The sequence below is a fragment of the Pristis pectinata genome, chromosome 16, assembly GCF_009764475.1.
Source record: "Pristis pectinata isolate sPriPec2 chromosome 16, sPriPec2.1.pri, whole genome shotgun sequence".
NCBI lineage: Eukaryota > Metazoa > Chordata > Chondrichthyes > Rhinopristiformes > Pristidae > Pristis > Pristis pectinata.
In genome coordinates, this window is record NC_067420.1 from 28,564,505 (window position 1) to 28,580,739 (window position 16,235).

The 16,235-nt window shown below is 39.8% G+C and overlaps 1 protein-coding gene across 1 annotated transcript; it reads right to left on the reverse strand.

Moving 5' to 3' along the window:
* Positions 1-2,017: 2,017 nt before the first annotated feature.
* On the reverse strand, positions 2,018-5,059 carry LOC127578901 (uncharacterized). Its single transcript, XM_052031453.1, has 2 exons — positions 4,845-5,059; positions 2,018-2,905 (listed from the first exon to the last, which is right to left on the reverse strand). Exons 1-2 carry the CDS (start codon positions 4,985-4,987, stop codon positions 2,374-2,376), a joined length of 675 nt encoding a protein of 224 aa, XP_051887413.1. The 5' UTR covers positions 4,988-5,059; the 3' UTR covers positions 2,018-2,373.
* Positions 5,060-16,235: the final 11,176 nt, after the last annotated feature.

Here is a 16,235-nt window from a genome sequence, read left to right on the forward strand (position 1 = left end):
TTTTCCCAAGGTAGAAATGTTGAATACTCGAGGGCATAGCTTTAAGGTGAGAGGGGGTAAGCTTAAAGGGGATGTGCAAGAGTGGTAGGTGGCTGGATCACGCTGCCAGGGACGATAGTGGTGTTCAAGAGACTTTTAGATAGACACATGAATATGGAGGCAAATGGATCATGTGCAGGCAATGGGATTAGTTTAATTTTGCATCATGCTCAGTACAGACATCATGGGCTGAAGGGCCTGTTCCTGTGCTGTACTGTTCTATAGCACAGTCAACTAAAAATACAGGGTAGAGGTTTAAGAGGGATCTGAGGAAGAAGTTTTTCACCCAGAGAGTGGTTAGAATCTGGAATGCACTGCTTAAATGCGTGATGTAGGCAGGTATTCTCAAAACATTTATGTCTGGATGAGCACTTGAATGGCCAGTGCAAGGAATACTATGAACCAAGTGCTGGTTTACGGGATTATGAACCTGATGGTCAGCATAGACATGGTGGGCTAAAGGACCTATTTTTGTGCTACACCACTTTATAACATGCCATATCCCTGCTGCACCATCCCACATTAACTCCCACCCAAAGGCAAAGAAGAAAGAACCAGACAAATGCAAGGAAATGAGGGGGTAAGTGCATGAGAGATGGGTAGAACTACACTGAACAAAACCCACCATCTGCTGCCTGTGGTCCATCTACATCCAAGCATGCATGGTGACAGCTGACTGGCAGTGTGAAAATTAACAGAAAACACCAAAACCACTTAGATCTCAGTTCCTGCACTAGGTCTGACCTGGTGAAGGATCTGAGCGGCCATTTCTACAGTAGACTGCTGGGGAATCCTATCAAGATTTTGGTAATCCCTTTAACTTCCATGTTTCAAAATGCATATACAGAAGTCAAGAACTTAATGTCATTGAAACAGCTGAAAAGATTAGCACTGGAAAAACAATGGCATGATCCAGCCTCGTATGTTCTACTGCAGGCAATGGAAAGGGAATAACAAGTTGCTGGTGATTATAAAATCGATGTGTGAATAAATTAAGTTGCCCATTTGTCCAGAGCATTTGATCATATATCCCAATTGCTTCACCAGACTTAGTGCACTCTGGATCATTAAAAAAAATACATGTTCATATTTTAAGTTTGTATCTTACTTCATGCACTACACAGCCAAGAGTTCTGTCGTCAGGATGGCATAACCATACAGCAGTATCTCCACTTCTGATCAGTTAGTTCTTGTAGTTTGTAACATTGTACCTTTACTGTATGAGAACCCTTTCCTTCAACACTACTATGTTTCATCTAACCAAGTTTATCACTGCACCAAAAGACTCTGCTAGACCAATGTTTAAAATTCTGCATTAGTGCAGCAATCCTTTTATCTGAATCAAAAGCAACTTCCTTCAATTCTACTGTAAATCAAAGTGGATACCCAATAAATATACAATGGTTGAAGTCTGCATGTTGGTTCAGATAGGTGGGTTCCTGCCTTAATGAGACTTTATGAATGTTACAATGATTGAATAATGCAGTTCATTACAATGGGACTGATATCCACCAATTTTGCTGCTTATTGATTTCATTTATTTTAAGTTCAGCCACTGAAATTAAACTGTAAACTAGAATGACTATATATTAATGATTTCTTGACACTTTATCCTACATCTTAAGCACCTAGGATGTTGAAAAATCAACATCTAAACTAGTTCACCTGAAATGTTTTTTCTTAAAAGTTTGCAATGTGCTAACAGTTGAGTCCAATTATCTATTCAACTGGCATTTTGGTTCCTTAAGGTCACTCTGGGTGCACACAGCATATAGAAAGAAATCACAAATTTTGACACGCAAACTGCAGTAGTATCTCCTACACTGAAGAAGCAGTTGTTAAACTCGTCTTTGCATTTTCTGGCAAACATTCTTTATACCCAACTAAAGCTAAAGTTTCTCGGAAGAGTAACTTGTGAAATCAAACCAAAATGCAAGGCAGTTGCAGATTATTTCAGACAGATGAAACCAGCACCAGCGATTGATCAACATTTATCATCGATGTTACACAGTACAGACGATGTTAACAATACTAACAGTGTGCAATGTCATATTTCTGAAACGTGTACACATGTTGTAAATCATCTGCTTTCCTCTCCTCTCTTACACCCATCCCTAATATACAACACCAATTATTGTTATGACCACTCAAGAAGAAAGAATACTCTGGCTCAGCTGTACTCTGCAGTTCAACGTCTTGAAATGTCCATTCCTCACAATGGAACCTTTATAAGGACTCAAAGTTGAACCACTCGCTACTGTACATAAATTAAATTGCATTGCCTTTATTATATATGAAAGACATTTTCCAATATTATATAGTACAATAAAAATATTAGATACTTTCCCAAGGTTTGGGCTTCCTTGCCATTTGTGAAATTGTAGGCATACTATTGGTTGACATAATGTTTAATTTTTGAATGCCAGGGATTTCTTGTCCATTTTGCACAAGATGGAGAACTTGAGGGAAAGACAGATTGCAGCTTTCCCCTATCATTGGTGTGGTCACAGCAGAAGGATTGGCAAGATAACTAACTGCTTTATTTTCATGGGGCCATTCTTCTTTTTGACTGCTTTCAGTCGGTTTGTAAGAAACTTTACCTTTTATTTCTTTACTAATTTGAAAATGCATTCCTGCATCTTCCATGTTTGTTTGCTGACCTATGCATGGTTTGTGACTGCTTTTAGTGGTCTCCACTGTAGTTGAATACTCATTTTTCTCTGAAAAATTCGTAGTTTGTCTGAGCAGCTTCTCAAAAGCATTTGTCATATCTTCTTCTACTGCCAAGTTACTCTGATTCTCTGGATCAGTAACTTGTGAGGAAAGCCATCTTTTGTAGTCTTCAAGGTCAATGGGTTTGATAAACCTAGAACAAAGTGAGGAAAATCATTTTTATAAATGCCAAGCATAATTACCATTTTTGTTTTAATAGATTGTTGTCTAAATATACCGAAGCAATGGTTGAAAGTATCATATCCCAAATAAGAGCAGAAGCAGCAAATTAAACTTGAAAGGGTCAACAAACAATCAGCTGGATGAACTCATGTGGCTGAGCAGCATCTGTGGGAAGAAAGGAATTGGCAACGCTTTGGGTCGAAACCCTGCATCAAGACTAGAAATGATGTTGCATTTCTATTTTTCTAACATACAATTGGCTCTGGACAAAATTGCAGGGCAGTAAATTTTAGGATTTGAATAACAAAAGTAATCTCCCCCTTCCATCACACACTTTGCATGTGTCAGTGATTTCTAAGGTAGCAATGTGATTGAAAATAAAACACCCAAGTCCTGAATTAAACCTAGCTTCTGTGACAGCCTTATTAATCTCATAACTAAGTCAAATAGTCCCATAATAGTTCACTACTGCCCTGAAGAGAAAGACCTACTACTTGAATGGGGCTCCCATTAGCTTTGGCTAATTGTGTGGGTCAAAGGCCAAAGATGGGCAAGTACAGGTAACACCAAGGACATGTTCTGGTCAATTACAGTTATAGTTAATTAAATTTCAACATCAGTTAGTAACAAACCAGTGGCACCCTAAGCTTTATCTTGGCTAATCCATACCCAAACACCATACCCAAATCCTACAAGTAAGTGTAGGTTTCTCAGTACAGTAAATCTCCAATAATCCAGCACGATTGGGAAGTTGGTGATGCTAGACTGGCAGATTTTTCACACCACTGGATATTAATCCTACTAATAATACAAAACAATGTTAATTAGTTTTTTAAGAAGTTAAACAATATAATAATAAATTCTCCAGTGAACCTGGTAAATTTCAAATGCATACGAAAACAGGAGCCTCGATGAGTTTTGGGGAGGTGCGGAAACATCACCTGGTGAGCCAGATACCAAAGCATCGAGATTTCCGATTAGTCAGATAGTGGACCATTCCTGATAAATAATTGTACTAGGCAGAACACAACTAACCAAATGAATTATAAATAAAATATAAAATAAAATGCAGCTTCTGATATCCAGTTCCTCCTGCTATTTGTTTTCTTGCTACCTGTCTCACAAGTGAACTCTTATTTCCCCTTTCTTATTGTGGGTCTTCTGATTTTAATATGAAATCAAGAACAGTATTAGAGCAGTACAAACACATAGGAACAGGACTGTGCATTCAACATCGTTACAAAAGAACCACCTTAATCCAACGATAAATTTGCAGACTTACAATTTAAAAGATTTTCTGATACTGCCCATTTTGTGCAGGTGGGTGCAGCTAACAATGGAATTAACACAAATGAAATATTGACTAGCATGTTCGACATTTTAATTCACTATCTTACTGCCTTTTCTAATTTGCATTCTTCCTTACTATGAAGAACCAGGAATGAACAAAGTTCGAGAACTGAAAGTGACCCACATGGAAATATTTTAGTTTATGTTCACTAAATTGTTGCACAATTCTACGTTTGTGAGTTCAGATACACAACCCCCTTTTATTTTACTCAACGTTGCATTTGGCAGAGAAAGAAATACGAGAGACTGAGGTGGGGGGGGGGGGAAGGTGAGGAAGAATTCAACCTTTCTATCACCCACCGAGTGGAAAAAAGAACTGAACAAAGGACAAAAGCACCAGAGAGCTATGGAAGCAGCTGGATGGAAGTACAAGCAGAGGAGGGGAGGGAAGGGGGTTGCCCCTTGTGAATGATTAAGTATAAGGTTACAACCAGCGAAGGAAGCCGGAGTGCAGCGCAGGGCAGTGCAATGGTGTAACTGGACCCTGCTGTGTCAGCCCAGGAGTGCAGCCCAGGGCGCATGCGCGGGAAGGGCGCCGCCCGCCGTTGCTGAGCTTCTACCTGGAGTAGTAGCGTATTTTAGTCTCCAGCAGCCACCCCTCCTCCGATCCCCATGTCTTCTCTCCGCGCTGCATTAGGCTGCGCTGAAACACCTGATCAGCCGCGAAATCATAGGAATGGAACCGCCTGCACTCGGCCTCCATTTCTCTCCGGGCCGGCGAACCACCCTCCGCAAACGGCCGCTTCAGCCGAGGCCGGACCGCAGCGACAGCGCCCTCCTGCGGCGCGGAGGGCCGCCCGCACTTCAGCACGACCACTGTCTCCTCATTGCCAGGAGAAGGGACTTGCGTTGTCTATTGCGTCCCTTGGTGCTGGGACACTCCAAGTTCTTTTAAGCCAAAGAAGTTCTTTTAATCGTGTAGAATTTTTTAAGAAGTCGTTTTCTGGATGTGTGAGTTTGCTGGCGCGGCTAGCATTTAATATCCATGTGTAATTGCCCCTGGGAAGGTGATGGTGCGTTGCCTTTTTAAGTAACCGCAGATATTGTGGTGAAGTTGCTGTTGGATAGGAAGTTCCTGTATAAGCCCAGTGAGAGGTAGAAATGGTGATTTCTCTCCCAAGGAATGGTGATATCTCTCCCATATGTGATTTGGAGGGGAACTTGCAGGTGCTGGTCTCCACGTGTCTAAAGCTCTTATCCTTGGTGGCAGTAATTTGGGTTTTGCTTGTGGAGCAAACTAGATGAAACTGCAGTATATTTTGTTAGCTATTGTGTCAGTGGTGGAGGGGTTGGATGTATGGTGTGGTGGATGGCTGCCAGTCAAGTGAGCTGCTTTGTAATTATAGTAAAAAAATTGATAATCTGCTATCTGATTATTTAGAAATACCATGGTTCAGCACCTGGCTGAGAGAGTGATAGAGTTGTACAGCACAGAAACAGGCCCTTCTGTCCACCATGTCCATGCCAACCTTTTTGCCCACCTACACTAATCCCATTTGCCCTCATTAGGTCTGTATGCCATGCCCATTTAAGCACTTGTCTAAGTGTCTCTTAAATATATTGATCGTATCTGATTGCACCACCTCTTGCAGCGAGTTCCACAGATATCAACTACTCTCTGTGTAAAAACAAAACAACCTTTCCCTCAATTCCCCTTTAAAACTCCTTCTTCACACCTTAAAAAAAAATAAACCTGCCTCTTGACACCTCCCCTGAACTTTCCTCCATGCATCTTAAATGGGTGACCTCTGGTATTGGCCAAAGCCACCCTGGAAAAAAGATGCTGGCTGTCCACTCTGTCTATGCCTCTCACAATCTTATATACCTCTATCAAATCTCCTCTCATCCTCTGTCACCCCAAAGAGAAAAGCCCTAACTCTCTCAACCTCTCCTCAGAAGACATGTTCTCCAACCCAGGTAGCATCCTTGTAAACCTCCCTTGCACCCTCTCCAAAGCTTCCACATCCTTCCTATAATGTGACCAGAACTGAACACAATATTCCAAATATGGTCTAACCAGAGTCTTATGGAGCTGCAGCATTACCTCTCGGCACTTGAACTTATCCGCCGGCTAATGAAGGCCAGCACACCATACGCCTTCTTAACCGCCCTATTCACTTGTGTGGGAACTTTGAGGGATCTATGTACTTGGACCCCAAGATCTCTCTGTTCTTCCACACAGCTAAGAATCCTGCCATTAACCATGTACTCTGCCTTCAAGTTCGTTCTTCCAAAGTGTATCACTTCACACTTCTCTGGATTGAACTCCATTTGCCACTTCTCCACCCAGCTCTGCATCCTGTCTAAATCCTGTTGCAACCTACGACAACCTTCTTTACTATCTACTACACCACCAACCTTCATGTCATCTGCAAATTTAACAACCCATCCTTCCACTTCCTCATCTAAGTCATTTATAAAAATCACAAAGAGCAGGGATCCCAGAACAGATCCCTGTGGAACACCACTAATCACCGACCTCCAGGTTGAGTACTTCCCTTCTACAACCACACACTGCCTTCTGTGGGCAAGCCAATTTCAAATCCACACAGCCAATTCTCCATGGATCCCATACCTCATGGCTTTCCAGATGAGCCTACTATGGGTAACCTTGTCAAATGCCTTGCTAAAATCCATATATACCACATCCACCGCACTACCTTCATCAATTTGTCTTGTCACCTCAAAAAGCTCTATTAGGTTCATGAGGCACAACCTGCCCTTCACAAAACCATGTTGACTATCCCTAATAAGACTATGCTTCTCCAAATGCTCATAAGTCCTGTCCCTAAGAGTCCTCTCCAGTAGTTTGCCTACCATTGATGTAAGACTCACTGGTCTATAATTCCCAGGATTATCCCTTTTACCATTTTTGAACAATGGAACAACGCTTGCAATCCTCTGGTACCATTCCTGTGGCCAGGGAGGACTCAAGGATCATCACTAATGCTCCAACAATCTCTTCTCTCACTTCCCATAGTAACCTGGGTTATATCCTGTCTAACTGTATACTTCTATCTGGTCACCCCTCAGCCTCCTTAGCTCCAGGGAAAACAAACTCACCCTATTCAATCTTTCCCCATACCTAGCCCTCCAATCCAGGCAACATAATGATGAATCTCCTCTTACTCTCTCCAGTGCAACCACATCCTTCCTACAGTGTTGCAACCAGAACTGCACATAATACACCAAGTGTGGTCTTACCTGTGTTTTGTGAAGTTGCAACATAACATCCCAACTTTTACTTTCTGTGCCCCGACCTGTGTTTCCACTTTCAGGGAACTATGGACTTGAACCCCAAGGTCCCTCTGTTCATCAACATTCCTTAGTGCCCAACCATTTACTGTATGTGTCCTACCCCTATTTGACTACTTCGCACTGTAGGGATTAAATTCCGTCTGCCAATCTTCTGCCAAACTTTGCGCCTGATTTATATCCTGCTGCATCCTTTGACAACCTTCCCCACTCTCCGCAACACTAGCAACTTTCATGTCATCTGCAAGCTTGTTAATCATACATCCTACATTCACACCCCTCACTGAATGCCCTTGTCCCTGTGCCCCCTTTAACGTAACAGGGCCCCGGTCCCCACTCTCCCTTTAACACACCGGGGCCCTGGTTCCCTCACTCCCATTAACACACTGGTGTCAACTGTCTCGACTATTGTTGGAGCTGCATTCATCCGGGAAGGTCGAGGTTATCCTATCACACTCTTGACTTGTGTCTTGTAAATGGAGGAAAGGCTCTTGGGTGTCAGGATGCAAGTTACTTGCCACAAGATACCAGCCTCTGAACTGCGCTTTTATGAAGTTGATCTGGGGATAAGTATTGGCCAGGATTACTCTTCTGTTCTTCTTTGTCTTATTTTAACATCTCAGACAAAAAAGACATTTTGTTTAATTTCTCTGTCTTTTAACCACATGTTACCTATATCATAACTTGTTTTCACATATAATTGACGGTATATAAACTGGGATAATGAAGCGATCATTTTACTGAGCCATGGAATAATAATTCTAAGGAGGGCTGAATTTAAATTCTGCCATTACAAATTTGACAATTTAAAAGGGTATCACTAAAAAATAACCCGAAAGCTCCAGATTGTTGCAAGTTACCTGTCTAGCCCATAAGTGAATCTAATCTTTTCCACAGATCCTCATTCCCTTTGCTACATTCTCTTTCCCTCCTGAGCTCCATTCTCCAATCTTCCCAAATCTTCCTTTCTCAACTCATTTTGTTTCAATAGTTTTTAGTTTGTGAACACTGCTTTAATTAATTTATGAGATGTGTGCATTGCTGGCAAGGTCAGCAGTATGCCCTTCTGTAATTGTCTGTGGGAAGGTGGTGGTAATTGGTTGAACCACTTCATTCCTTCTGCTGAATGTGCTGCCATATACTGTTGGGCAGGGAATTCCAGGATTTAGATCCAGTGACATTGAAAGAGTGGTGGTATATTTCCATGTCAGTGCATGTCTACTGCCTTGTCTCTACCAGTTGGTAAAGTTATGCAGATTATTTTCTATACCTAATGAAAATAGAATCTGAAGATTCCCTGTCAAAGATGTATTTAGTTTAACTAATGAGTAAGCTAATGACTAGTTGTATCATGCAGCCTAAGAAGGCCTGGTTCAACATGCAATCTGTACTGAATTATTTAATTCTGATGGGGTCACAGCAATTAGCCTCATTGTCCTTGGGTAGGAAGGGAAAAATACTGATTGCAATCAAATGAAGGTTCCTGGAGATCTATGTGTAACAAATTGGACAAGGACACAATCAGACTTATACTTCACCTATTTCTGGGTAATTTTTCTGACATTAACTGTCAAGTTCTCATGTGAAAAACAGGATATTTCGACTAACTTGCCTTGTCATTAAAATATTCGCATTAGAAAGTCAGATGTTATAACTGGTGAAACACGTTTCAAATTCTTGCAATTAAAGAGGTTTAAATCTCAATAATCAGCAACTGCTATAAATGTCATCAGAATACTAAGTACAGTAAAATTCTGATAATTCACTATCTGATTGTTTGAAATCCCATTGGTTTGGCATCTGGCACACCAGGGTGCCAGTTCCCACACTCCCTTTAAACTTACGGGGTTCACTAGAAAATTTATTCTACTGTGTAATATCTCAAAAAAAAGTGAATAAAGGTATATTGGAGGATTTATATGAATAACTATAGTGGCACAGTTAGTAGAACTGCCTCACAACGCCAGACATCCGGGTTCAATTCTGACCTTGGGTACTGACTGTGTAGAGTTTACACATTCTCCCTATGACTACATGGGTTTTCTCTGGGTGCTCTTGTTTCCTTCCACATACCAAAGATGTGTAAGTTGATAGATCAATTGACTATCGTAAATTGTCCTAGCATGTAGATAAGTTGAAGAATTTAGTGGGGTGGGGGTGCAGTGGGTGGGAAGAATAGATAAGAATGTGGGTAGAATAAAATGGGATGATGTAGGATCTTTGTAAATGGGTGGTTGCTGATCAGATTCGGTGGGGTCAAGGGCATCTTTCCATATCTCTCCATATGTTCTGCCAGCCCAGTACCACCAAAGTTCCCAGCCTGCCGGATTTTACAGTCCCAAGACTTTATGAGTAAGTTTAAAATCATATTTGCCCAGATATTTTTGTCTGTGGTGAGATAATGCAACTTCTCACTGTCCATAATAAAACCTCACTCCAAACCTTCTGTGGTTGTTTGGCACAGGTTTCTCTTTTCCTGGCATAATAAGAGGGACATGCATGTAATATATATGTATTACTGTAGAATACCATAAATATTTTAAAAAATCCAATTAATTTTGAAAAATTATTCCAAGTGAATGACATTTCACATGTATAAAATTAGTTTTCAGGACCAGAGGTGTTATTCAGCGGCAATAATGGCTTATCACATCATTAAAAACTCATTCAAGATGCTATAAAATTTTAAGTGATTTTTGAGTGAGAATTGTTTACAAAAATTGGAAAATTATTGACAATTCACCAATTCTCCAGTTGTTACTTCAGGAAAGACTGTTTCAGTGCACACTATGGAGGAGAAGGAATGTGCGATAGCATCTTCCAGATTCCTCTGATTATGCATGGACATAATATAATTCTCCATTTTAATGGTGAGTGCTGACAGCCTCACTCTCCCTGCCATCCAAAATTCTATTTTTCAATGATTAATGGCGCCAAGTGATCGTTCAATGTATTGTCGACTAATATCCCTTTTACTCCATCTGGATGGGATAAACTTTGTGAACCACAGATGTTTTCTCATAGTCTGCCAAGTTATTACTCATCTGCAAACTTTAACATTGGCTGCTCATTAATCAACTGGGTGACGATGTTCTTGGTATCTATTAAAACTGAGGCAATGTAATGTATTTTAACTTGTATTTCTGGGTAAAGTTTTTTGGAGAAAATTTTTAAACATGAGGCTTATAATTCATAAGTAAATTGGCTTATTAAATGAAAGGTTATCAGCTTCAAGCCTTCGATCTTTGCCTCTCTAATGACTGCATAAACTGAGAATGGTGCTGAATAATGAGTTTCAAAAATAGATTTGGTTAAATTGTATTACATTCACCTATGTGTGAGTTAATGAGAAATGTAATGTTTCAGAATGTATTACATATTAATTAATTGGTACGTTTTATTTGAAGGTGAGGTAAAAATGTCAGATCATTCTCTATTTTCAAAATTATGCAAAGGAAGCAGTAAAATTCTTGTTTTTAAAGACTTGAAAAGTTAGAAGCATTTTCATACATTGCTTTAAAGGACAAATTGTTGTAGCACCCAAATCTAGGTTAATCCTTGTATTGGTTTATTATTGTCACTTGTACCGAGGTACAGTGAAAAACTTGTCTTGCATATCATTCATACAGATCAATTGCATTGAGGTAGTACAGGGTAAAAACAATAACAGAATACAGAGTAAGGTGTCACAGCTACAGAGGAAATGCAGTGCAGGTAGACAATAAGGTGCAAAGTCATAACAAGATAGATTGTGAGGTTAAGAGTCCATCTCATAGTATAAGGGAACCGTTCAATATTCTTATAACAGTGGGATAGAAGCTGTCCTTGAGCCTGGTGGTATGTGCCCTCAGGATCCTGTATCTTCTGCCTGATGGGAGAGGGGAGAAGAGAGAATGACCCAGGTGCCCATCTCATTGAAAGTGGATCATTTAAATCTTAGCTTCCAGAGAAATTTGTTCAAGCATGTGTGTTTATGCCGTATGTTGGGAGTAGAACATTTTGTATTGGCATCATTGAAAGATAAGACACTTATTTGCCAATGTGTCATTTGATTTTGCCCATTGTTGAGACATAGCATGAGCAGGCACATTTACAACGTCATCTGGACTGAACAGTCTTCAGATTTCCTTGTTGTCTGTACAGTGAAGTAATGTTGATTTATATTTAATTCAGCACTCTGCTGGTATAAAGCAGAGTTGGGACATGCTACAGTAAGCAAGACAGTGATTTGGTGACTTTTAAAATCTTTCTACGCACGTATGTTGCTGCAACTGCAGAAAATTTATTTGCTATTTTCTTGTCTTAAGGGCACTGAAGAAAGACAGCAGGGCCTCTGGAAATGCATGATACTTTTGGCATTACAACAGATAATATAACGATTTTTGACCTTCACTGGCATTTTCCAGGGGTCCTTAGTTACCAAGAATGGGCCTCATCTGGGGAGGTACTATCATCCAATGCAGATGTAGCTTAACTGATCAGAAAGGTGGAACCTTCCTGCACTGGGAATTCCAACTGCCTAGTCTCAATGAAGCGTGGTATGAGAGTAAAGCAAAACAAAATTGTAGAACTAATGAAAGGCCATTGACCTGAAGTGTTAATTCTGCTTCCCACTTCATGGATGCTGCCTGACCTGCTGAGTACTTCCAGTATTTTCTGTTTCATTATGTGTGAAGGAAGTATGCGAGGTGATTCATTCTGGCTTTCTGATGGGTGTTATTGGACCCACAAGGTCCTTGTCAGAATCTATTCCTTCTAAATCTACTTAGGGTGTTTCTAATTATGTATATTTTTTGCTATAGTTGTGCATCTTCACCATCTCCTTGAGAAGAGCTAAAAATAGTTAACATTGCCTCAGCTTTTTCTATATCTAGAAGTGTCAACTGTCGATCACGAGAACCGTGAAAGAAGTTTCAGTTGCTTTGGTTCATTTTTTTTAAAAAAAGCATTTCAGGTGTGAAACACTCTTCAGTCATTAGCTTTTTTTCTTACTACTATCACCTTATTACAGTAGACCTAACAATAGCATATTAGCAAATCTGTCAATATCAGGGCATTAGTAACCTAATGCAGAATTCATCAGAGTGAACGTGGTGGAGCTTAATATAATAAAAGGTTGAAGTTGTATGAAAGAACCAGAAGAGGTAAATTTAATCTTGCACAAGTAGCCAGGTATCTGAATTGCTATAATTTTAATATGGGAATATATGAGGAAATGCACTCCCAATTTAAACAAGAATTGCAGTTGCTGTCATTTGGATCTTGGTCGGATAAGAGCTGATGTGGCTATTTGCTAATTCATTAAACCACGATTTTGCAGCCTGCGTTTTGGTGGCATAAATTTCATGTGCAATTGTGAATGCAAAATCTCCTTTTAGTTGATAAAAGAAAAAGAAAACAACTGTAATGCAATGTGTCTGTTCAGATATAGCTTTAGAACAGGGCCATATTTTAATAAAAAGGGATACATCTAATCTAACTACTGACTCATAAATTTCCCCCAAAATTAACATCAAAAACAGTTGAGCATGACAGTACTTGTGCATCGTGTTAACATTTGGTAGTGGATGATTCTGTCTGACTAAACTGTTTGGATTTTGTTTTAGAAAGTGACATCAACAGTAGACCATGGGAAAAGAACATTCACAGTTTACTTAGATTTCAGAATCATTTTCTGTAAAATTCCTCCCAAAAAAACTGGAAAGTTACATAAAATATGCATGTGGTAAAGTAATTGGCTGGGCAAAAATGTGTCAAAGGAAAGGGAATTGGATATACACACATCAAACAATTTGGAGGCTATTGGGAGAGCCAAGGAGAAGGACTAATTGGATGGCTGTTTGCGGTAGTCACCTGGACACGTAGGACTGAGTTGCCACCTTCTCTGGTTGGAAGAGAGATACTTGGCTGGTAAGGGGACGTGAAGAAATACAGAGTACTCCCAAGTCTTTCCTGGAGCTCTTCAATTCCTTATGTAGGATCAGAAACCCACAGCAAAGTTACAGATGAGCAGCAACATTTCAACTTAGAAACCTACAAAAGGAATTGGATAAACTAATGAATGAAACTGAAAAGAAAGAGATAGAACTGCAGAGACCTATACAATGTGCGTCTGATTGGAAAGTGAAATAATTCATTTAGGTACACCATGGATACAATGGTAGAAATACACAAAAGACAATATTGACAGAGAAAATCAAAAACACTGCAGATGCTGGAACTCTGAAACAGAAACAGAAAATACTGGAAATACTCAACAGGTCGGGTTGCTTCTGTGGGAAGACAGATATTGATAGGGATCCAGGTTAGATAAATTTGCACTTAATTAATTTATGAAGTAATGAATTATATTGCTAGAGTACAAGGTGCAGACTGTCATGCTAAAATGAATGGTACCCTGCATTCAGCTTTGTCTTCACTCCAACTTGGAAGAGTATTCCAGGTTTATCTGGGTAATTCCTGAGATGAGAGGATTGTCCCAACAGGAGAAGCTGACAGTTTGTGTCTGTATTCCTTGGAGTTTAGAACAAGGGGTGACCTTATTAAATATATAAGATGCTAAGGGAGCCTGATAGGGTAGATGTTGAGATACTTTTTTTAGTGGGAGAGTCAATAAACAAGAGGACATACCTACAAAATAAGGGATCAGTGATTTAAAACTGCGGTGCATAGAAATTTCTTTCTCTCATAGAGAATCTCTGGAATTCTCTGCCCCAGAGGTGGTGGAGGCCAGATCATTAGGTTATATTTAATGGAGAGATAGATAAATATTTGAATTAACAAGGCATTGCAGGTTATGGGGATCTGGCACAGAAGAGGAGTTGAGGCCAGCTTAGATTAGCCATGATCATATTGAATGGCGGGACAGGCTTGAGGGGTCAGATGGCCTTCTCCTGCTCCTATTTTCTTGTGTTCTTTATTTATTATTATTGTGAAACAAATTCTTTAGTCACCATATGGTAAGCTACAACCTTTCTGACTGAAAGCTGTTATTGTGAATGTTTCGTGAGCACAGGATTGGGCCAGGCCTTTTGCTCAACGGTTGACAAACTTTGTTACATTATATGGCTTTGAACCAAAGGCCAGCAAGAATGCACCGTGGTCTGAGAATAATCAAAAGCATAGCATTAGAGTGCTGGGGAAAAGAGGAGATATTTTCTGTGCTTTGAATTACTAACTTATACGATCAATCTGATCACTTTGATTCAAGGGTTCCAGGACATCGGTCATACAAAGAAAGACAGCACTGTACTGTTGGAAGTTCTAGTCTTCAGATGGGATGTCAAACTGATGGAATATGGTCCAGCTGAATATTAAGGATTCCATGCATGAAATTACTCAAAGGTAGGGAAGTCTTCTGGAGTCCTAATTAATATTACAATCAATGCATAAAAATACTTTCATCATAAAGTATATTAACTGGCCATTCATTTCATTGTTATTTATGTGCATGATGAGTGCCATATTCACATATAAAACTACTATTACTGAGATTGCAATTCCTTGTTACTTATAGGAGGATAGAAAAGTAACAGGGAGCAACTTACAGACATATGGGAGAATCCAGAAACTCCAAGAACATGGAGGGAGATCTGCTAAATTTAACAGCAGGATATCATTTTTTTTAAAAATTTGATTCCCACCCATCAACCAACCAGATTGACAAGCTGTCCAAAATAAAGTCTGCTTTCTCTAGAATAGCCAAGAAAATTGACTAACCTCCCCAATGACCATTGCTATGTTGAATTGCGTTAACAGGTGACTTGAATGCTGTTGGCTGAAAAAAGATGTGCTTTCATTTCCCTGTCAGAATGTTCATAGTGGGAAGTGAATATATATATCTGTGTGTGTGTGTATACACACACACACACACACACACACACACACACACACACACACACACACACACACACACACACACACACACACACACACACACATACATACACATACATACACACAGTATATACAAATTGGTAAACCACATTGTTTGTGAAAGAAAAACCAAAAAATCTGCAGATATTGGAAATCAGAAATAAAAACAGAAAGTGGTGGGAAATCTCAACAAATCAGACAGCATCTGTGGAAAGAGAAACAGTTAATGTTTCAGGTCTGGGACCCTTCATCAGTTCATTCTGGTGAAAGGTCCAGGATCTGAAATGTTAATTGTTTCTCTTTCCCAGATGCTGCCTGACCTGCTGAGTTTTTCCAGCCTTTTCTGTTTTTATTTATTATTGTGAAACAAATTCTTTTGTCACTATATCCTTTTTTAGGTAAAGTACTAAAACTGTACACAGTATTCCAGTTGTGGCCTCACCAATTCTCTGTGTAATGGTAATAACACCTCCCCATTTTTAAACACCAACCCCTTTGCAGATAAGGCAAAAATGTCATTTACTTTCATAACTAATCGTTGGACCTGCCTGCTAACTTGATGTGATTCATGCAGTGGGGCACCTAGATCTCTCTGAACCTCATTCCTTTGCAGTCTCTCTCCATTTAGATAATAATCTGCTTTTTGATTCCTCTTACCGAAGTGCATGACCTCATACCTCCCCCCATTAAACTCTACTTGCCAGGTTTTCACCCAATCACTCAATCTATCTATATATCCCATTGTAGAATCACTATTTCCTCATCACAACATGCCCCTTCACTTATTTTTGTATCATTGGCAAACTTGGAAACCTTATATT